The 22138-nt window shown below is 40.6% G+C and overlaps 2 protein-coding genes across 4 annotated transcripts; both read left to right on the forward strand.

Moving 5' to 3' along the window:
• The first annotated feature begins 400 nt into the window (after positions 1-400).
• yeats4 (YEATS domain containing 4) lies at positions 401-3919 on the forward strand. Of its 2 annotated transcripts, XM_071522328.1 has the most exons (7): positions 401-606; positions 1183-1302; positions 1736-1802; positions 2016-2110; positions 2204-2293; positions 2623-2710; positions 3067-3914. In XM_071522328.1, exons 1-7 carry the CDS (start codon positions 556-558, stop codon positions 3234-3236), a joined length of 681 nt encoding a protein of 226 aa, XP_071378429.1. In that variant the 5' UTR covers positions 401-555; the 3' UTR covers positions 3237-3914. The 2 variants fall into 2 exon arrangements, with proteins under 2 accessions (XP_071378429.1, XP_071378431.1); XM_071522330.1 differs by lacking the exons at positions 1736-1802; positions 2016-2110 and having other exon boundaries at positions 3067-3919.
• A 2090-nt stretch (positions 3920-6009) lies between these two features.
• napepld (N-acyl phosphatidylethanolamine phospholipase D) lies at positions 6010-15950 on the forward strand. 2 transcript variants are annotated; one of them, XM_071522320.1, is made up of 10 exons: positions 6010-6293; positions 8835-8910; positions 9943-10065; positions 10572-10712; positions 12132-12383; positions 13122-13225; positions 13521-13686; positions 14220-14368; positions 14801-14915; positions 15814-15950. In XM_071522320.1, the coding sequence occupies exons 1-10, from the start codon at positions 6229-6231 to the stop codon at positions 15943-15945; spliced, it is 1323 nt and encodes a 440-aa protein (XP_071378421.1). In that variant the 5' UTR covers positions 6010-6228; the 3' UTR covers positions 15946-15950. The 2 variants fall into 2 exon arrangements, with proteins under 2 accessions (XP_071378421.1, XP_071378422.1); XM_071522321.1 differs by lacking the exon at positions 6010-6293 and adding an exon at positions 7769-7778.
• Positions 15951-22138: the final 6188 nt, after the last annotated feature.

Below are 22138 nucleotides of genomic sequence, written 5' to 3' on the forward strand. Positions count from 1 at the left end.
TCCAAGGGATATATACTTTCTAGCCAATTAAATGCATTATTGACCACTTTTTAACTCTACTTCAGTTTTATTTTATTATTTTCTATCTGTTGAAAATACAAAAAACGTCCTCCATCTAAAAATACCATAATTTTAAGTGGTGAGCATTTCATCCATGGTTGTAGACATTAAGATCAGAAAGAACAGTGTGAAATACATTCATATAATAAAAGCGCAGTACACAGTTTGAAATTGCAGTTTTTCCATTTGTGGCTTTATTAACCATGTTAATAGCCTATTGATTTACATTGTGGAAAAACGGAAAAATAGAGACGATGTCCTCCAACGAGCGGAACCTTTGTATCTGCATCCCCTGGACCTGTCGGACAAGTAAACACGTAACACAACCTGTACTTCCTGTGCTTGTTTGGCTGGCGATTTGAAATGAATCGCTGGCCGTGTAAAGTACAGTTTTGATGCTTCAATGGCAAATTTATTAGATGTTGAAACACACAAGAAGAATCCTCTAGAGTAAACGGCGGGTTCAACGTCACTTCCTACCTACTGTAGCCTACTATGTTCAAAAAGATGGCTGAATTTGGTCCAGATTCCGGGGGGCGAGTGAAGGTACGATAACATCCTTTAGTTGTTGTTTTTTTAATAGCCTAGATTTAACTCACTCTAATTTCACTGAAACCGTGTTCAGCTACTGTTTCATTTTAGTTTGAACTGGAATGTAATGTCCCCTTTCCCTTCTTGGATAGTAAATTTGACTGGTGGCGGTTAACAGTTGCGTTGCATTCATTGTTGTTGTCAAGTTGCTACAATTTAATTGCATTCGCTAGCTAGACGCTAGACAATCACAATGAGAAAATGTATCAGTTATATTATTTTTATCATAGGGTTGACTTTCGCCACAGTTGTTATCACCCCACCCTTTATACAGACAGGTATGCAGTTCAGAAATTAACATATTTCATTGTTATGCTACCCAGTAATAGGAGATACTTTATTCCTCCATTTGTTTCTTGCTTTTTCTTTGCTGGCTCAGTCATATAACTGCATCATGTGTTTTAAATGTATCCTCTTTAATTGTTTATCTTATTGGTTTCTATTACATAGTGTTTACTACTACTACCACTACTACTACTACTAATAATACACTCTTGTTATTGTCATGTCTTTTCTCTCTGTGGTCTGCAGGGTGTGACCATTGTGAAGCCCATTGTGTTTGGGAACGTTGCCCGCTACTTTGGGAAGAAGAGAGAGGAGGATGGACACACACATCAGTGGTCTGTCTATGTCAAACCCTACAGAAATGAGGTAGGACATCTAAGTTTTGAAACGTTTAGGCCGTAACAGTGGTGGTGTAATATATTCTGGCACAACTTCAGCCACTAACAAGGTGCATGGAATGGACAGGTAACACTGGGAAAGAGGAAAGTACAGAGAACAAAGATTTGTTGATAAAACTGACACATTCCAGCTCAAGGCCTTCATCAGGGTTTAACTGTAACTTAGGTGTACTATCTGAGTGAGATTTCTTTTACTAACCTAATTGGAAAAGTAGATAATTATCACCACAAACAAAAATGAAAACCACTACATGCAAAACATTTTGGATCTGTCCTCTGTTTTGGAATGACGTCCCAGTAGCTTGAATGAATAGATAGAGGGATAGATACTTTTTGAAAGAGAGAAACTGCCTGTTGTCACATGGCTCTATACATAACACATATCACATTTTTTCTTCTAGGATATGTCTGCCTATGTGAAGAAGATTCAGTTTAAGTTGCATGAGAGTTATGGTAACCCACTGAGAGGTGAGTCGACTTTCACATCACAAATATGAGATGAGAAGTGTGTGTATCCCTGCCTGTCTTTCTGTATTCCTGAGACATTTTTTTTTTGTCAGAAGAGATTCATTGTTTCTTGTGGCATCTACTGTCTTGTGTAAAAAATTGACTCCCTTTAATACCACTGACAGGCTGCGAGAGTTATCTGTCTGACTGTGTTTTTCTGTCTGTGCCTTCCAGTGGTGACTAAGCCTCCCTACGAGATTACAGAGACGGGCTGGGGAGAATTTGAGATCATCATCAAGATCTTCTTCATTGACCCCAACGAGAGACCTGTAAGAGCTGCCACACACACAATCTATACTTTTATAGTGACATTTGACCTCCCTGTATGTGCTTACATGGATGCCTTTGTCTGTGTGTGTTAGGTGACTCTGTACCACCTGTTGAAGCTGTTCCAGTCAGACTCCAGTGCCATGCCAAAGAAGACGGTGGTCTCTGAATTCTATGATGAAATGGTATGACAGTCCTCACACAGTAGCTCTGACTACATTACACCTTACTGTAAATGCTAGACTCTCTTTCCTGAAAATGGTAGGCCTATTGGTGATTACATTCTAGTTATGTTTATATTACTGTCCACTGTGAATGGTAGAACCTATTAGTCATTACACCGTAGCAATGACAGCATTACACTTTGCTGTTGTGGCAGTGATTGAAACTTTGTGAAGCTTTGGCCTAATAGTCAAGTATATTTCTAGAGCATTTTTAACAAACATGATTGTCACAGAGGACAGAAAATCAAGGACATAGCTACAGCTGACTGCTGTGTTTTCTTTCTTGTCAGATCTTCCAGGATCCTACAGCCATGATGCAGCAGCTGCTGACCACATCAAGACAGCTCACCCTGGGAGCATACAAGCACGAGACGGAGTGTATGTCCACACACAAAGACAACATAGAAACAATCAATACTAAGTTTAATATGTAAAACCTCAGAAACCATCAAGGATTGTCACAGAATAACCACTGTGCTTTCTTAGATCCAGGCTGTGTGTGCATTCATTCATGCATGTGTAACACTTTTTGCCATGCACAGTGCTTACGGTTTGCACTGTTTAGGCTGCAGAGCTCTGTGCTACCACAGCACTCTGGTGTTAACAAGTGGAGTTTTTAAAGTCAGTGTAGTTTCGCTCACTCCAATCATGCATATGTGTAAGATGTGGGTTACATACTGCATGTTGTTTACTTTCCTTCTCGTGTGTGTATATATGCCTGCCTGTGTCTGTAGTTGGTGAGCTGGAGCAGAGGACCAGGGAGAAGCTGGAAGCAGCGAAGAAGAGAACCAGCCAGGAGATCACAGAGCTGAAGGAAAAACTCAAGGCCAGCAGAGAAAACATCAACCACCTGAAGACAGAGATCAGGAAACTGGAGGAGGATGGAGACCACAAGGAACACTGAGACACACACACATGGACGTGATCATCTTGTGTTTTTTTTTTTGCATTGTATTTTTTTGGACAGTGAACCCATTTTAATTTCTACTAAAGACTGTTTCCGGCATTTGTGTGTTGGCCTGACTACATCCCCGATACATAAACTCATTTCTGTGCTCCAGAGCTCAAAGACGACCTAAAGATGGATATTAGAAAATTGTAGAAGAAAGACCACAAGGAGCACTGAGAGAGACACACAAACAATCTGCATTCATACAACACTGTAAAAATGAAACGACACGGAAGCGAGACAGACAGCCAAGATGAAACTTTTGCAATTAACTATTTGAATGTTCAGATCTGTTATTGTGTTTTTTTTTCTGCTCCCTTCCACCCAAACATTTCTTAATCAGTTGGCTGTGATGTAAAACCTCAAAATACCTGTGAATTTTTCCCTGATCTTCAGATGTTTTTTGTAGTCTAAGATATTTTGTTCAGTGGAGCTCTCCATTGGGAAGAACCTGTGCTGGAACGAGGCTGATCCTTGAGTGAAACCCACCTGTAGTGATCCCACCCGACCTGATGCAACATCACATTTGTGTAGACAGTTGTGAATGTGAAAAGCTCATTTTTTTGTGATGCTGTTGTCTTCTTATATATAAAGTTAATGTGATTTAAATTCTGTTGTTTTCTTCTGTCTTAGAGGCTTGGCGAGAGGTTCAACTCTTTCTCACTCCCGGGCCACCAGTGCATTTCCTGGGTAAATAAGGTGTGAAAGGGGCATAAATGAGTAGAGACTCTAGAGAGGGGTTCAGTGTCTTGCTCAATGGTACGTTGGCAGGACATATTGGCTGTTGCAGGGGTTGAACCTTTGTCCTTTTAGTTTCAGGACTGTCTCTCTAATCAGTCTGTCAAACAGTTCCCAACTTTAATACATCTGTCGTCGTCTTCCATTTCTAAAAGAATAGGTTTACAGAAGCCTGTTGGTCGAATGCAGTGTTGATTAGAGTTTTGTTTTGGTAGATTAACCCACACATATAGCCTGCAAAATTAGTTTAGATTGTAAGAACATCTATTGAAAATACGGGTTGCAAATAGTCAATTGTAATGTGTCTATGGTCTATTCATAATGCAGTATGTATACACCCCCCCTACAAGCATGACTTTTTCTTCTGCTGCCTTCAAGGTCTCCTCATAAACCCAAAAATTCTGCATTCAACCGTCTAAATACGACCTGTTGCACATGGAAGTGTTTTTATTTTAGAAATTAAGCGGCACAGAGCTTCTTTGTGTTGGAGATGCTGAATGAAGAGAAGAAAATGTACATCTAATTCGTGTTTTTATTAATTTAATAGCCAAAATCTGTTGTGTAATGCATTGCCACTAGTCATCATCATTGTTGACACAGCTTCCAGGCTCTCCACCTTGTATCATAAAAAATACACACTTTTCTCAGTCGTATTTAGGCTACTACTTTGTTGGGTCGTTCATGAAGGAGAAGTCTAAATTTTTAGATTTCCGACAGCACCTGAAGGCAGCATTACAACTTGGCTGTACAAATGAGGAAGTTCTGGTAACACTGCCGTGCTGTCCGGACCGACATTGAATAACTTTCCACAAGCTGCAGTGGTAAATTAAGACACATGCAGGCTTGTGTGCTCTTGTTTTCCTGTATTATTATTCCGCTGTAAATATGGTCAGACACAAGCAACTAGAATGGAGTCCGTGTTGTTCAGGCCTGTGCTGTTTTTACTGGCGTGTAGTTGTAAGCCTAATAAATATACTGCACGACTGAATGTGCCTTTAGTAGGTCTACCCGGGTTAAAATACCCCCAGCGCTCCTCACACACAAGTAATTCAAGGTAAGTCCGCACTGTGTCACGGTTTATAGAAGGATACTATAAATATCACAGCAAAACTACAAATCCCTATAGGAATACATAGATAAAAAATACCATAAAGTACGATATGGTCACTATAAAGGTATTATTGAGTATCACAGACACTACAAGTCCTAATATGAATATTATAGTGTTTTTTCGTTTTGTTTGGGGATTCATGTTTTTGGGAAACACTGCCCTCATTAACAACTACAATGCTGGTTTTGCCCCGTTATTTCACACCTTCTTTTTTTTTTTTTTTTTTTGTTACAGTCCTTATGCCATCTCGGAGTTTTCAAAGTGAAAGTCAGTAATAGCAGGCTACCGAAGCAGGTGCAGGACGGTGAGATAGCTGTTTTTGGATCATTTTCTCTCACATGTCACATGGTAAATAGCTGAGGACTGTTATGCTGACGACACACACACACAAGCAGACTTTTGCAGACAGCAGATTAGTTTTGTGTGAAGCATTTCACAGAAGAATTCATAAGAGCATTAGACATCATACCACAGTTCCTGGTAGAAGAAACGGCAACAAAATGTCCTTTATTATTTATTTTAAAAAGGTTTATTCAAAAACAACTATTCAAAATTACACTTATGTAATAAAATACGTTTTTTAAAATTTCATTTTTTAATGTTTTTTTTTTTCTTTCTGTACACATAGTACACACAGTAGTAATAGCCTATTCATATTTTAGGTATTTTTTATTGTATTTTTTAGAATTATTATTATTCTTTATATCCTACGTAATTCTTTTTTTTTTTTTTTTTTAAATGTTGTTTCTATTATAGTAATCGTTATAATTTATGAAGCAGCCCCGTCAAAGCCGGAGGAGTTGCTCGGCTGGTCACGTGACCAGAGGGTTTTGCACCGACGTCAGGAGGAGAAACAGAGCTGGTACCGACTAATGAGCCTCACCGTCCGGTAGCTCGCGACTACACAGGTATACAGGCCTGAAAAACACTATGCCTTACCTCTGACAGACATCTACCGACTGGTTTCACTGCTGCATCCAAGTTTTAAGCGTGTAGTTACCGAAGGCTACATCCAAACACTTGTGGAAATGGTCAAGGAACCGAAGCTGCCAATAATGTTATAGCTGATAGCTCGTAATAACACCGGGATATATATACATGCAGCAGACATGTCTCCTATACTATACTGAACCACTGCTCCTCTGTTGCAGCCAAGTTTACAGGTAAGTTGACTGCAGGCTAACGCATTTAGTTGTTGTGAGTTGATAATTATCGATACTGGTCGATATAATGACGACGCTTGCCCAGCCTTAGGGGAAAATCACCCTAGCATTCCTGTAATGTTCAGCTTAAAGTGTGTCTGTTAATCTCTATTTTATGTTATTACTATGATATTCCTATAGGGACTCATATTTTTGCTGGGGTAGTCTATTTGTATACTACTCTTGTACAATTTATTATAGGATTATTATAGTTGTTTTCAGGGCTAGGCGGGTAATGCTCTAGTCCATGCTTTAACCTGTTTGTCTGTCATTATTGTTGCTGTTATGTCTTTCCTGTCTGTGTCTCTGTGTGACTGTTTCAAGTACCTGAAAGTAAATAGGAAATAGCTGAGGATGCCTGAAGTTGTCCAGACTCTGTTTAGCCTATTATGCATAGGATACGTTTGACAATCAGTATCTTAAGGACTTGACAATTCATGTTTAGACTTGTGTGTCTTACATGAATTGTATCTTCTTTGTTCACTCTTGCTTTTTTATCTGTATTTGTGTCCTTTGTTGCTCTTTAAAGCACTTAACAGCAGACCTGTTAACTTTTTGAAAACATTTGACTTGACTACAGAGAGAGAGAGAGAGGGAGAGACTTAAGGCTGTAGGCTATTTGTTGTTCATATGACCACATCAGCACGCTTGCTACGTAGATCTTTGTTTTGTTTTCCTTATCCACAAAGCTCCATTGTTGTTTCGGTGTCTGAGTGTAGTGTTGAATTAAAGTCTATTCATCAGGACAAGTGCATCATCAGGGCGCCATAGCTTCAATGTATGGAGTTCCCTAAGAAGACTGTGGGCCTTCACTGCATTACTGTATTCAGGCATTGGTCCTGTGTGTCTGCACAACCTGGCATAATATTTCTATCGGCATTATAGAGGATCCACTTATTAGCCTCTCATCACTGTTATGGTGCATAGGGGTCAGATCATACCCATTCAGGAGTGTCTCTGACAGGATAGTAGTTAGTAAGGGTGTGTGCTGCACTATGATTGCTGTGGGTGAAGGCAGAATAAGGAAGGGCAGTTATTACGCCTGCTGACTTGGGAGTGCGTAGGTGCCAACATCAAATACTTAGGTGTTTCTTTTCTTACCGCCTAAATAGAAATGTGAAATTCCCCCTTATGTTTTGCAGCTTTTCCTTTCAGAATTCATTTGAAGTCCAGAAAGAAGAAATTAACTTTCCCTCTGTAATAGCCCAATTGATTTGTTAACATGTTTGTTTTGTTACTCTGTTAAGATAAGAGCTGTACAATTATTATCATTAGCAGTAGTAGTAACATACCAATACTGTCGTAAAACAGGCCCATCAAGTCATTTTATGGCTCAACCCACGGTTTAAGAAACATTGTCCTGCCACATTTGAGGTAGATCATGACTAATAGGGAAGTAGCAGAGCAGTTTTGGCTGTTGCTCTGGGACTGTAGTGATGCAACGATGTGAGTTAATCATAACCTTTACCTTGCCAGGTTTGTTATCTCAGCTCTTCTGCAGCTCGCAAGTGGTTTTTGCCAAGAAACACTGATATTGAGAAACATCATATTAGCACGATAATAGGCTGACTGTACCCGAAAGTATTGAAGTTAATATGGTCTAATGTCTGTTCACATGTTATGTATTTTTATAATTGAGCAAAATATCAAGATCGTTGCATGCATGAGCACATTACTTCCCCATGATTATTACACAAGAGTGAAAACAGTGCAGTGTGTATTTATCTATCACACCCACTGGACAAGTGATCTATTCATCTCGCCTGCCAAGGGAATGTAAAAAGAGGTAAAAGACATGTTGCTTTGGGGAAACTGAATGACACAATATCAGCCTGCAGTAACAGTCGGCTCGATCTGGCTTTGCTTAGGAACAAGGTTAGCCTTGACTTTGCAGGGAACAACCTGGGCGAAGAGTGTGCAGTGTTGGAAGTTTAATCTCTGAATACCTGCTTTCATTTGAATAGAGTGCAGTTTATCTAGCTGTGTGTGTGTGTGTGTGTGTGTGAGAGAGAGAGAGAGAGAGAGAGAGAGAGAGAGTTGTATTATCTCTCTGTGCGCCTGATTGTCTGTATGTGATCTGTCTTCTATGCAAACTACGCTGGTGTAATTCTCAGACTTATGTAAAATGTCTTAACTGCTGCCACTGCTGTAGCTTAAAGGTCAAACAAAGGAGCGGGTTTGTAACCAGCAGGTTGCCAGTTTGCAGGCGTAACGCTGTCCCCTTCCTCAACACCCTCTGTTGTGCCCTTGAGCAAGGCACTTAACCCCCAGCTGTTCCAGTAGAGCTGCTTTGTGTCCACCAGTAGAAGACTGTGGTTGTACTGGGAGGCTCCCGGCTGTGAATGTGTGGAACTGTGTGAATATGAGACAGGGTGTAGCTGGAAAATACTTTCTCTAGATAGTTTTTTTTAATTACATAGATTGCTAGATCTTCCCTGGATAAATGAAGATTACAAATGTGTGTGTGTGTGTGTTTGTGTGTGTGTGTATGTTTGTGTGTAGGTGTGGTGGTGAGCCCATGGAGAAGCCAGCAGCCTCATCCAGAGCGGAGCTGGAGGAGAGAAAAGGCCTGGTGGAGGTATAGTAGCTTACTCATTAAATTACAGCTCCTTCATTTTCTATAATTTAGTGTAATTAGACAACAACAAGATGTAGCATATGGCTGATTATGAGTTGCTTGACAAACTACTTCTCTACACAGTTAAAGTCAGTGCATCACCTGCATATTTCTTAAGTCATTTTGGAGACACTCATCTTGTTTAGAGACGTGTTGCAACTGTTGCCAGCAGTCAAACCAGAAAAAAATCATATCTCATTTCTCCCCAAGGAGAAAAAAAAAGATTTGTGTTGATGTTATCACATTTGTGAGCAAACCAAACATTATTTTCAAACAAGTGATGGTTACATAGCTGATGATTTAGTGCTGAGAATGCCTCCAGCTGCAACTCCAATATGTACTTGCATGTCGCAAAATGATATATTTACTGAGCGAGAGTATTAATCAGAGCAGAACATAGGGAAGCTGAATCATAGGTGTTGGTAGCAATATAACTGTCTCTTTTGTTAGATTTTGTTTAATTACAGTGTCATTATGCAAAAACAGAGCTTTCATGTAGAACTATAGGCCTTCTCTGTGTAGCTCTAGCAGTTACTGTTGTTTCAGGTTGCTGTTTAAGACATTTTGTTTTGTTTTTCTTTTATTTCTTTTATTTTATTTTCTTTGATTGAACTTTGATTGAAAATATATGGCCATTTACCTGTTGAGTGACTTTTTTGACTCTTGGTCCCTTGAAACCTATTCAATTCCATTATGAAATTTCAAAAATACATAGGCGTAAATGAGAAAATAAACTGTTATTTCCTCATTCCTGAAAAAACGTCCTTTTTGCAGATGTACTCAGTGTCCCACCAGGGCAGGAACTTTTTATCCAAAGGCCACAGTGGCTGATAAATCCCCAAATTCACCATTTACTTTGACCATTTTACCAGCTACAGCTACATTTTTACAGCAGAAGAGAGCCTCCTAATGATGGTCAGCTTTGTGCTAAAGTGGCCAGTAGAATAGACTAACGTACCAAACACAACCAAAATGTTGTGTTTCACCATGTAGGTGGATGGCACAGTGCTGAGAGGGGCTGAGGGTGGAGAGGTGGATCCTCAGCCTCAGACTCCCAGGAAGTCCAGCTCCTCCCGCTCCTCCCGCAAGAGCTTCCGCTTAGACTACCGGCTGGAGGTAGAAACCCCGCCTCGCCTAAAACCTCCTCCTCTCCCTGAAACTCCGACATGCCTCCTCTTCTCCTCCACTTCAGCTCTCCTTGAACCTCTTCATCTCCACAAACTCCCTTCCTCTACCCTCCTGAATCCTCCTGTCTTCTCTCCTGCCTCCCCTAAACCGCCTCTTCTCCTCCCTCTTCCCACCAATTCTCTCCAACTCTTCCCTGTCCTCTTCAAGCCTCCTTCTCTCCCTGCGCCTTGCTAAAACCTCCTCCTCTCTTCCAATACTTCCCAAACATTTTCTCTCCTCAACTTCTTCACAAACTCCCCCGCTCCTACACCTTCCGAAACCTCCTCTCCTCTCTTCCACCTCCTCCAAACCTCCTGGTGGCCGATTGCCCTAAGTAAATGGCTAAATTGTATTCCCCGCTTAAGTGTATGCAAAGACAAAACACAAATTTATCAAGAATGTAATTCAAATATAAATGGCTAAAATGTAACTGTAATTGCTAATTTTGATTGTAGGAGGAAGTGACGAAGTCGTGTCGGGACAAACATGGCCGCTGGACCAACCCCTGGTCCACATGGAGGTTCCCTTCCTACTCGACCCTGCTGAGGTTCCTGTTGTTGGACAAAAATCACAGCAACGTGCCAACTACTAAAGAGGTAGGTAACTTTTAAAGGGGTAGGTAACAAGTAAAGAAGTGGGGAGCTAGTAAAACGGTAGGTAACTAGTACGTAACTAGTTAAAGGGTAGGTAGGTATAAAAATGAATGTAACTAAAGCTCTGTCTGTTTTTTAAGCTGCTTCACAGCAAATATCCAGTCTTAATAAGTGTTTGTTTGTCCACTCATGGAGCTGATATGGCTCTGGGGCGGCTGTTCAAAACTATCAAGTGTGTTATATTTACTCCGATGAGGTTGGACTTCACTGGCACTGTTGATTTTTACACTTGACGATTTTGCTTTGTATCAATCTTGTATCAAAATCTTGTAGAAGCCGATGTATATCAGTGTTATCAGTGATTTATATCAGTGTTTTTTAGCCTGAGTGATCAGAACCACAGGTCATAGTTCAGCTAACTTTTTCTTTACCACTGCATCCCTGTTCCCACCTCTGTAAGCAGTAACCTGGCCCTCGTCAGCGCTCACAACCCCGGTGGTATTTATAGCTGTTAGTGTAAACCTAGCTGAGCTCAGTAAGGGCTTAACGGCTTCAAAGGCTGCCTTCACACAGCAACAGAAAATCAGATTTTTTAACCCCTTAGTGGCAACAGATCAGGGGTGGTATGCAGGAAGCCTCCATGAATAAGGGTACAAATGAAGGATCAGAGAGGTCATACATTTTACCATAGGAACTGCACTATGGCATCAAGTAACATGCAAATAAGATTTTATTTGGGAGCAGTTTCACCTCTGTGTGTTCAGTATTTAGGGCATTGTGGTGAAAAGATGGGAAGCTAGCTCAAATCACTCAGTAAACATACACAATGTGTAAAAATGTTAGCATGTACTCTAATGAACTACATAAATTACTACATAAAACAAAATAACTACGTAAAAACACAATGCTAAGTTGATCAAAGAGCGTATTTGAGAGTGTATTTCTTTAGGTAGGTAGCAGAATCTAGGCTCAGCCTCCTATCAGTGTGATCTTACCACTCAAGCACCACTCAAACCAACCAACTCCAAAAGCCGGAAAAACCCTACAAGTGGCAACATGAAACATGCCAACCACTGTGTTTGGACAGGAACCAACAGTGCACCATTCCAACATTTCCAAAGAAATTACACACAAAACAATCACTTATTTTATTAGGGTGAGAGCATTAAGGTCATAAGGCTGAAACATCCTACTCTTCTTAATCAATAGATGGCTGTTTTATTTCATTCTTCCCTAATGCTATCTGTCCCTATCCCTCTATATTTCTCTCCCTCCCTCTTTTCTCCACTCTCCCTTCCTCCCTCCTGCAACCTTCCTCTCCATCACTTCTACCCTCCATCCTCTTTCTCCTCCCTCTCACCTCCCTTTCCCTCTCTCTTTGCTTCTTTTCTCTCTCTCTCTCCCTCTCTCTCCCCCCTCCAGGCCCTAGACAGTGAACTCCCGGTGATGGTACCGTACTTCATCCAGGAGCCAGACCTGAACGGCGAGGTCCGCTCCTCCGCCCTGTCCGACTCTGCTCCGGGTCTGAGAGTCACCTGGCTGGGTCACGCCACGGTTCTGGTTGAACTGGACGGGCTGAATATTCTGACCGACCCGATCTTCAGCCAGCGGGCCTCGCCGGTCCAGTTCATGGGGCCCAAAAGGTACCGAGGGCCCCCCTGCACTGTGGAACAGGTTTAGTACTTTTTGACACCATGTTTTACCAGGTTTTGTTATGAGGATTTATTTAGGTGTTAAGATTTTTTCTCTTTTTTTTTTTCCTTTTTACTACATTTTGTACATTTTTTAAAAAGGTTTTTCTTCATAGTTTTGATTAAAATTGTTCGTCGTTTTTATATATATATATATATTTTTTTTTACAAGATGTATTTGCTAGGAGTGTGTGTCGGCTTTTCGTATTGTTTCTCTCTGTCTGCTCGTATCCCATCACTGTTATTGTGTGTTACTCTGTATATGTCACAGCATTTCTTACAGACCTTAGGTCAAATAGTATTTGCTGATGTTTTTTATGGTTTGTTTTAGCTCACTTAAGTGCCAGGATGAGTGGGTGGTGTTTGACACTTAGGACACTATCACGAGTGCCAGATGGCAATCATAGGAAAGCACTTGAAAGCCAATTTAGCATCATATTATCTGTGATCGACAACGTACATAATGTTATCTGAAATGTCCTGATGCAGAAAACCCCACCCATCTGGTACTCCAAGCAGGTGAAAACAAACACTAAGAATAATTTCCAACAAACCATTTGACCCAGGTCTAGTTTCCTGCTGGTGTAACAGTTTGTTTTCTCTCCTCTCCCTCCCTGCCCTTCTCTCCCTCCCTTCCTTCCTTCCTTCCTCCCTTCCTTCCTTTCTCCCAACCTCCCCCCCCTCCCTTCCTTCCTTCCTTCCTTCCCTCTCCTCCCAACAGTTGCCCAGGATCGATGCTGTTGTGATCAGTCATTCTCATTATGATCATTTGGATGCTGGATCTGTGGCCAGCCTTAACGCACGCTTTGGAGGGGAGCTACGCTGGTATGTAGGCTGGATGGATGGATGGAAGGATGAGTGGATGGATGGATGGATTGATGGATGGATGGATGGAGTGGATGCTGGATCTGTCAATCAATAATACTTTTGGAGGTTACAGTTTATGCATTTAGCTGATTCTCTCATCCAGTGTGTCTTTGAGTGTAAGAGAGTGATCGCACACACAAACACACACACAGAAAACTTTGTACCCCTTGGCCTGAAGTGTATGTGCATGTATGTATTGTATGCATGTGTGTATTTATGCGTGTGTGTGTGTGTGTGTGTGTGTGTGTCGTAGGTTCGTGCCCCTGGGTTTGATGGACTGGCTGGTGAAGGCGGGCTGTGAGAACGTGATGGAGCTGGACTGGTGGGAGGAGAACTGTGTCCCAGGTCACGATGACATCACGTTCGTCTGCACACCCGCTCAGCACTGGAGCAAACGCACCGCGCTGGACGACAACAAGGTACGCTGTTGTATATGAGGATTTTTCTGTATAGAGTTGGTGGCTGTGGGGGGTGTTCAAGATTTATTCTCAGCATCTCAATAAACACACCCCAAAAAGAAAGGTTTGATTATTGGGGACTTCATTTATTTATTCATACCCTTTATTTAATCGGGTAATCCCACTGATACTAAAATATCTTTTTCAAGAGAAGCCTGGCCAAGAAAGCAGCATCATGACAAAAGTGTCAGACAAATAAGAGAAAGCGATGTACGTTAGCAAAAATGCAGTTAAAATCCTGTAATGGGTATGTGTAAAGTCAAAATTCACCATATGAGCTTTGAAAAGGCTGTAGTCGAATAGCTGAGCAGGATCAGTAGCCAAGCCTAAGTAGATCTTGGAAAAATAAAGCGTAGACAGATCCTGCCGCAACATCCTGAGTCATTTCTAACTCATCAAGAGAGAGCAGGGCCAGAGCAGAGGCAGCAGAGTGCCTGAAAACTTTCTTAACATGCTTCTCTTTCTTCCTCTTTGTCTCTCTCTCTTCCTCCCAGGCTTTATGGGGGAGCTGGTCTGTTCTGGGTCCTGACCATCGATTCTTCTTTGCTGGTGACACCGGCTACTGCCCCTCCTTCCAGGAGATCGGACGGCGCTTCGGACCTTTTGACCTCGCTGCAATCCCCATTGGTGCATACCTGCCCAGGTATACACACACACACACATACACACACACACACACACACACACACACACTGTCCTTTTTGTTCTTTTTCTCTTTGACCTGACCTGACACACCCACTCGTTACAAATAAACCAATAGAATGTATTTATCTAATGTAATTACTAAACTATACCCACATGCTCTCCTCTTTTCTTTGATTTGGCAAACAACTTGTTAAGAACCTTTGAGCTTCCAGTTACATTAAATCTGGTCCACAACCACCAGGCCTACAATTAGAATTTGAGACTGTGGTGAAAACACAACTTTTAAATATTTTGTCTTATGAGCCTAGAACAGTATGCTAACCATTGTGCTACAGAGACAAACGTGTAAGAATGTGTGTGTGTGTGTGTGTGTGTGTGTGTGTGTGTGTGTGTGTGTGTGTGTGTGTGTGTGTATCTGTGTGTGTATCAGGGATGTGATGCGTGGGCAGCATGTCGACCCAGAAGAGGCTGTTCAGATTCACCAAGACGTTCAGGCCAAACACTCAGTGGCCATTCACTGGGGGACCTTTGCCCTCGCTTACGAGGTAGGGGTGTGTGTGTGTGTGTGTGTGTGTGTGTGTGTGTGCAGTGGATAGACAGATTTAGCTACCTAGTTATTGATTAGTTTATGTTTTGTGTGTATGTATGCCTAGTTTAATTCTATTGTGAGGTCCAGATTATAGCACAGTGTCAGAAAAAACAACATTTTTGCGGTAGAAAATGTGAATTTAAAGTGTGTGTGTGTGTGTGTGTGTGTGTATAAGTGAAATATTGTTTGAATCCATTGTACTGAGTAAGGAAATAGAGCAATTAAAATGTGTGTTAGGGTGGTGATACACATGTTTTCTGGGCAATGTGAAAAATAAATCTTTTTAAAACAACAATGGTTGACAGGAATCAATAAAGTATCACATTACTGTTTCATTATCATTAACTCCATGGTCACTGTTATAAACCAGAGTTGCCTAAAGAGTCACTCTGTGTGTATGGATGCCTTCAGAGAGAGAGAGAGAGGCAGAGAGAGCGTCACAGAGGTAAAAAGTGCTCTGACACTCTATTTTGTTCTCGTGACACAAAAGAAAACAAAAGTGTCATTGTCCGTTAATCTGCATGACTATTTCTGCAGCTAACACAGTTTCATACAGCCTCTGGCTAGCTGCCATGCTTGGAAAGTTCTGAAACGAGCTGACAAAAAGCCTGTAGTAACGCTCTGCCTGGGGCGCTGGGCTGAATTTGATCTTTTTAATGCCTCGGTATGGGGAGAATGAGCTAAAGCTGGTCTGTTCAAAGCCAAAGTATGTGGACGGTTAGGTAAAGTTGGTCTTTAACACTCCCTTTCTCTTCGCTGCTCTCCCTTTTCCTTCTGTGCCTCGTTCTCCATTTCTCCCCCTGGCTTTCTCTCTCCTTTCTTTCCCTCTCTCTCTCTCTCCCTCTCCCTCCCAGTACTACCTGGAGCCCCCGGTCCGTCTCAGAGAGGCCCTGGAACAGAAAGGGTTGAAGCCGGACTCCTTCTTCACTTTGCACCATGGGGAGTCTCGCCTTATTGCGCCGCAGGAAGAGGAAGTCTTCGACTGATCGGACCAATGAGTGTTTCCACGCACACTGATGTCCCGCAAATATCTGGGATTGTCTAGTGTTTTGTTTTCGATTAGGTGTTGTACCAGATGTTGGTGTGAACACATCACATCCCATTCACAAAGACTCAAATAAGCTCTTATCCTGACCACAAGAAATCCAAATAAGACACCAGGGAAATAGTGATATTATCCAGTATACTGCGGCTTCAATACTACTCATCCTTTCTGCTGTTGGTTTTTGTGGACTGAGTAAGTTCTGCGTCTATTATAATGTGCAGAATATTCTGTTGATCATGTACAGATGGACACTGGTGATTGGGATATGAAAACACATACAAACAGCTTATGTAATATTGTTTGATTGTAAACACGCTGAATGTTTTCCCTGGTATTACATAGTCAGGGTGGGCAATACGCATTTTAAAAGAATTGTATTTTTAATTCTTTGCAGCACAGATCTGGTTTTCTTATTTCTCATGAGGAGAAACAGGGATTTTTCCATGTATTCAGCCATGAGAAGATTGTGTGTGCACCACAAAGTGAAAATCAGATCTTCTGCAGCTGTCTAAATGCGACCAATATGTTTTTTTCCATGACATTAGTGTACCGCACTGCACCCATACTGGCACAGTCCAATGTAGTTTTCCATTGTGTTTTGTAGCATGAATTCAGTATTGGCCCACTTTTTAAGGGCTCGGGTTACATCTGCATGTTCTTCTTCACAAACAGAAGCACACATGCTCACTATTCCAATGGAAAACTAAGGGGTGTTGATAGTGATGGTGATGTTGATATTGGCATTGACATTTAGTAGGCCCAGTGTTGGTACAGTACGCTACTAATTCAACAGAAAAAAATTACAAGTCTCAAATACCATTGAGTAGGCGGGGCTTGTCACCTTGTCACCAGAGGAGATGCCACCTTGCCAGTCATTCACATACGCAGCAAAGTCAGCATGTCACACGATAATTTCTAAACATTTTAGAGACACCCGCCATTGCTGGAGACATGATGGTATTCCATTTTGCTTAGTGGTAAACTGATGAAATCTTGTTTCCCACATTTTCTTGTCTGTGAAAGACAGAGGTAACATAAAAAAAAACCCATTTTTGTTTTTGTGATCCCAAAGGAGATAAAAGTAACAGATGAGTTTTAGACGTTAGAAAATTGTCTCCAGCTATGTTGAGGGTCTACAACTTTTCTTTCCATGTCATGAAGTGAGGTTCTTGTTGTGCATTATTTTCAAAAGAGAATTTTGGTCTAAATGCTGCGTCAGAGGCCTTTCAGCCCTGAGAAGAAAAGCATTCTTGGGGAAACACTGGCTTGGACAGAAGGGGGAAATTAGACCCAGAACCAGTGAAAAGAAGACTGGATGATTATGTCATCAGATGGCAGAACCTCATTGGTCAGGAGGCCAGCACTGTGACCAGAATTCTTTTTCAGAATGTCTTAACATCAAGGAAACGGAATACAAAGAAAGTAGGATGCAACATGAATTGAACTTATCACATGGAGCAACAGTGTTCTAGGTCCCATGTAACTATGGTAGCCAGTGTTCTAGGGTGCTGTTTCCATGTAACTGCGGTAACCAATGTCCTAGAGATCTGGTCCCATGTAACCACAGTAACCAGTGTTCTGGAGTGTTGTTCCCATGTAACTATGGTAACAAGCATTCTAGAGTGCTGGTCCTGTCTCAGCCCATGGAGATTTGACTTAGGCAAAACTCTGACTCAACTTTGTACATGAAAAGATGCTGGGTTGAACCACACACCTATCAAGCTGGACTCAAAGAGATTGCACCCATTGTAATGTAATTTCATGTACACACACACACACACACACACACACAGCTGGACACCTGGTCTAAGCTCATATGGGTGTTAAACCATTAGAAACCAAGTCTTTTAGAGTAGTGGCTTTCAAAGATTGGTGCTGGCTTATGATGCATTACAAAGGCATCCAGTTTTTATTCTGAATGTACTCTTTGGCCAACTCAAGTGTCAGAAGGAAAATCACATTTGACGTATTCATCATCATAGTACAAACTCAAAGCTATTGTTATGCTAACAGAGAATGCAGTTGAAGTGCTGCAACATGTAGAAGTTGAGCCGGGTTCAACTTTAAAGATTGTGCACTGCCAACATGGTGCAGTGCTCCCGTCTCAGACATTTGCTGTTGATGCTCTAAAACCACAGACAGCATGGAAATGTGATTCTTCTTTTGCTTCTCAGTGTGATCATCATGAAAGTTGAGTATTACATTTTACATCTTAGGCTTTTAGCTGATAGTCTTAACTTACAAGTGCAGATTGTCAACATAACAAGCAGGAGTGCAAGGGTCAGAACCACAGTGCCAGGACACAGTACTGCATGGCCAAACTGGACTAACTGTGGTTTACACATGATCCATGTCACCAAATTTCTCATAAAATGTCATTTTAGTTGCAATTTTGCTTGATACTTATTGCCAACAGAGATGATTTGGAACTTGAATTTGAAATAAGTTGTTAGCATTTTAGTATTGCTTTGTTTTAGAAGAGGGTCAAACAGCACTTGCAAATACTTTCTATGGTTTGTTGTTATTTTTACATAGGTGTCAGATCGGGTTGCCACATGGCACAGTGAGTAACAGAAGGTTTAGGCAATCACAGGAAAATATTTAAAAATCCCTTTAATATACTTTAAAGAATAAACTGTTTTCCATGAGCATTTTAAAACAGCACAATGTTAAAAATCAAATATATTCATTCAAAAATGTAAGTGATGACACAGTGTGTTATGGGGATTTCACATCAGCAAATGAAAATGAGGCAAGATGATAGACTGCCAGCTATTGATTCTGGGTGTTTATTGTCCTCCATGTTGAAACAATGATGCCAGCAAAAAACCTTAGGTCACACTGTACCAGTAAATATATGGTCCTGTGTCATTTCAATGGGTCGTGTGGCACTAACACTGCCAGGGTCAGGGGTTTGTATCCCACTGGGGCCAAACATACTAAAATGTACACACTCATGGTACTGCAAGGTTCTGCAAAACACCACACTGTATGTTTTTGATTGTATACATTTGATTTTTGCTGGGATTTTTAAAGAATATATAACCAAGTCACAATATTGAGCTGTGACAAATTCTTCCAAACTCCACTAGGTGGCAGCATCATCACAACTTTTTTACTGTATGGAAAACCATTAACTCATCATCCAACTAAATTGAAGAAACCATCTGAAATAAGTGAAACCTACTTTTACAAAATAACTGATAGCACAATATGAAAACAAATTGTTTAAATGGGTAGAAGGTCCCTGGTTGACAAAATCATAATACATTTACAAGCTGGAGAGAGATTGAGTGACAAACTTCTCATTTATCTTGAATGGATATGTAGAGTTTTGGAATACAACTTTTCCATGATGTCAAACAATGTTGTATAATGTAATTTTTGTTCCTCTATAAATCCAGATACTGACTGGTTTATTCTGTATGTGGTCGATGGATGGCTGTTCTCTACACTTTGTCTCATTGGCCATTTGCCCTGTTTTAATGAATGTACATATGTTCTTTTGACTAAGTGCACATTATGTGATGTACAGTATGTGCACTACATGTTGAGTGTAAAATACAGTGAATATGTGAGTGCTGGACATCACTTTTGTCTGTGTTTCTGTGCATGATTATTAGTATCAGCAGAACAAAATTAATCTAGATAGCTCATGTATTCCACTTTGTCCTTTCATAAAAATTCAATTTATCGTCAAAACACAAACAGTATTTGATTATCATTGTCATACTCGCAATATCCATACAACTGTAAACTACAATAGCTATGAATAAAAAAATATATAATTTAATATTTTTTAATGCTGCCAAGCTGACAGACTGCTCTCTGTGAAATTACTGAACCCACTGAATCCACGGTCCACTTCAAGGTTTATAAAATAACATAAATAATGACATTAATCTTGTCTAGTCATGGTTTTTGACATTACAGTCAGTCACCTCAGTCAGCTTTTGGTGACAGTCTACAGGGAAAAAAAATCATCATCATAAATCACTAGAGCTCAATGTGATTCTTAAAATTGTTTACTTATGACCAGCAGTCAAAAAACCTCAAAGTATTCATTTTATAATGATATCAAACAGAGAAAAGTAAGCAAATCTTAGCATGTGTGAAGCTGTAACCAGCAAATGTTTGGTGTGTTTTTTTGATAAATGACTAAAACAATTAATTGATTATAAAAATTATGATTGATCATCTAATTGATTAATTGACTAATCATTCCAGCACTAAACTTCATCAAATATCTCTCAACTATAGAGGAGCAAGACTCTAAAAGTGTTGAAAAGTGCCATAATTATAAGAGCAGAGTCACCACAAGGAGTGAATAGCTCATTCTGGAACATGATCCATTGCTCGCAACTCAGGTGTTGAGACGCCTTCCTGGGCAATGAGCTAGACTCTGATTTACCAGAGCCATAAAGAGTTAAACAGGTGTTATAGTCCTGTGCAAAGGCAGCATTTGTCTGTTTAGAAAGCAGGGAAGAGCTCTGCAACACACTGCACAGTGACAAAGAAGACACAAGGTGGCAGCGTCTGCAAGGCTTTTCTTCTCTTCCCTTTGAAAACATGGAACCAGCTCTAAAACTTCCCCCAATACTAGCTGTATAAACTACTACTCTGGATTTTTATCACATCCAGTTTATCTAATTGGAAAAAATGAATGCTTGTTGCTCAATATTTAAAAACTACAACCTCTAAAATGATACAGGATGACTAATAACCTCAGTACTAATCAATATTGTTGGTTGTCACATTTTTCAAATGTCAGACCTCTACTTTTACAATGAAACTCTTCACATTTTATTGTCTGGTGCACCAAAAGTACATTTTATTGTTTAGAATACAATAAACTGGGTGCATCACTCATTCAGCAACACACAGATCAGATTTCATCAAAGGCTGCATTCAGTCAGGAGCAGAAACTCTCTGTGGCTCGGATCTGATCTTTGATTTAATGTTGTTTCTCTCTGTGTAGACAGCCATGAGAAGAAAAGAGTTGTACCACAAAGAGTGAAAAACCAGACTTGTGTTCCTGTGTGGATGCAGCCTGACACATAAATAAAGCCTTTCATTCTGTACATTCTGTCTTTACCCCGGGCTTTCTGCCCCTTTAACCTCGGACCAGTACAATAAGGAAAGACGTAAGCTAACCTCGAGCTATGTGTTGCGTTAAACATAACCCGAGTCTGAGAACCAGCAGAGTGAAAAGCCCTGTGTATTGTCTTCGATCTACAAAAATAATTTCACAAATGATTATCATTGAAATAACCAAGTTAAAACTGTCCTGTGGGCCCTGCAAGGCGCCTGTGTCAACACAACCAGCTCAATTGGATTTTTGACTAAAAAAACCTTTTGCTCATGAAAAAGTCCCTTTGCATTTAATTGATTGAAAAAACACTTTTACTGAATCACCAACTCACACATCCTCTTTGAGGCTGGTTCCAATGAAGACTGATCTCAATTTCCTTTTTCAATTGACAGGAAGAGGAAGGAAGAAGGTGTGAATAAGGCCAAGACTTCGCTAAGACAATAACATTTCCTGGACGCGTGGAACAAAGAGGCCATTTTCTTGCCAAGCTGCAAAGACAGAAGTCAACATTAAAAAAGCAAATGCTACCTGCAATTCATCAGCCAATATGAGCCAATATTTCAAAATCATAGAGGATTCTATTCTCAAAAACAAAACTATTTTGTAAGCAAATGTCTTCAGATGACTCATAACTGTATTCATGAAATCAATTTGGAAGAAAGAGGAACTTTTAATTTTGTGGCTTGGCCAGAAAGTGAAAACCAAGTGAGACTGGAAGACCAGGATTTATTTTACTGGTACCAGTCAAACTGTTTTGTTCAGACATCAAAGCAGCAAAAGACAACGAAACATGAGATTTTGTATGTCATTGATTTCTGTTAATTGTGATCATGATCATGTGTGGAGGATGCATTCTGGGATACATAGCAACCATTTTCAGTGGCTTCTCAATCCTGTCAAGTTTTGAGGCACTAACACATGTAGCTCAGGGATTTGATCAGGAACACTGGGAAACAGGAAAGCAACACTCTCAGATTAGAAATGAATGGGAGTTGTATGTACACAAAACCTGAAATTCTAGAAACCTCTGAAAAATGACACC

The sequence above is a fragment of the Centroberyx affinis genome, unplaced genomic scaffold (genome assembly GCF_046629955.1).
Source record: "Centroberyx affinis isolate AG114_WGS23_722 - 3 ecotype Tasmania unplaced genomic scaffold, CSIRO-AGI_Caff_v1 ptg000976l_1, whole genome shotgun sequence".
NCBI lineage: Eukaryota > Metazoa > Chordata > Actinopteri > Beryciformes > Berycidae > Centroberyx > Centroberyx affinis.

Excerpts from the sequence above, each read along its gene's own strand:
- yeats4 (XM_071522328.1), top strand. The coding sequence starts at position 556 with ATGTTCAAAAAGATGGCTGAATTTGGTCCAGATTCCGGGGGGCGAGTG. Across the intron at positions 1,303-1,735 it reads TCAAACCCTACAGAAATGAG|GATATGTCTGCCTATGTGAA; the intron begins GTAGGACATCTA and ends TTTTTCTTCTAG. Across the intron at positions 2,711-3,066 it reads ATACAAGCACGAGACGGAGT|TTGGTGAGCTGGAGCAGAGG; the intron begins GTATGTCCACAC and ends CTGTGTCTGTAG.
- napepld (XM_071522320.1), top strand. The coding sequence starts at position 6,229 with ATGCAGCAGACATGTCTCCTATACTATACTGAACCACTGCTCCTCTGT. Across the intron at positions 8,911-9,942 it reads AGAGAAAAGGCCTGGTGGAG|GTGGATGGCACAGTGCTGAG; the intron begins GTATAGTAGCTT and ends TTCACCATGTAG. Across the intron at positions 14,369-14,800 it reads ATTGGTGCATACCTGCCCAG|GGATGTGATGCGTGGGCAGC; the intron begins GTATACACACAC and ends TGTGTGTATCAG.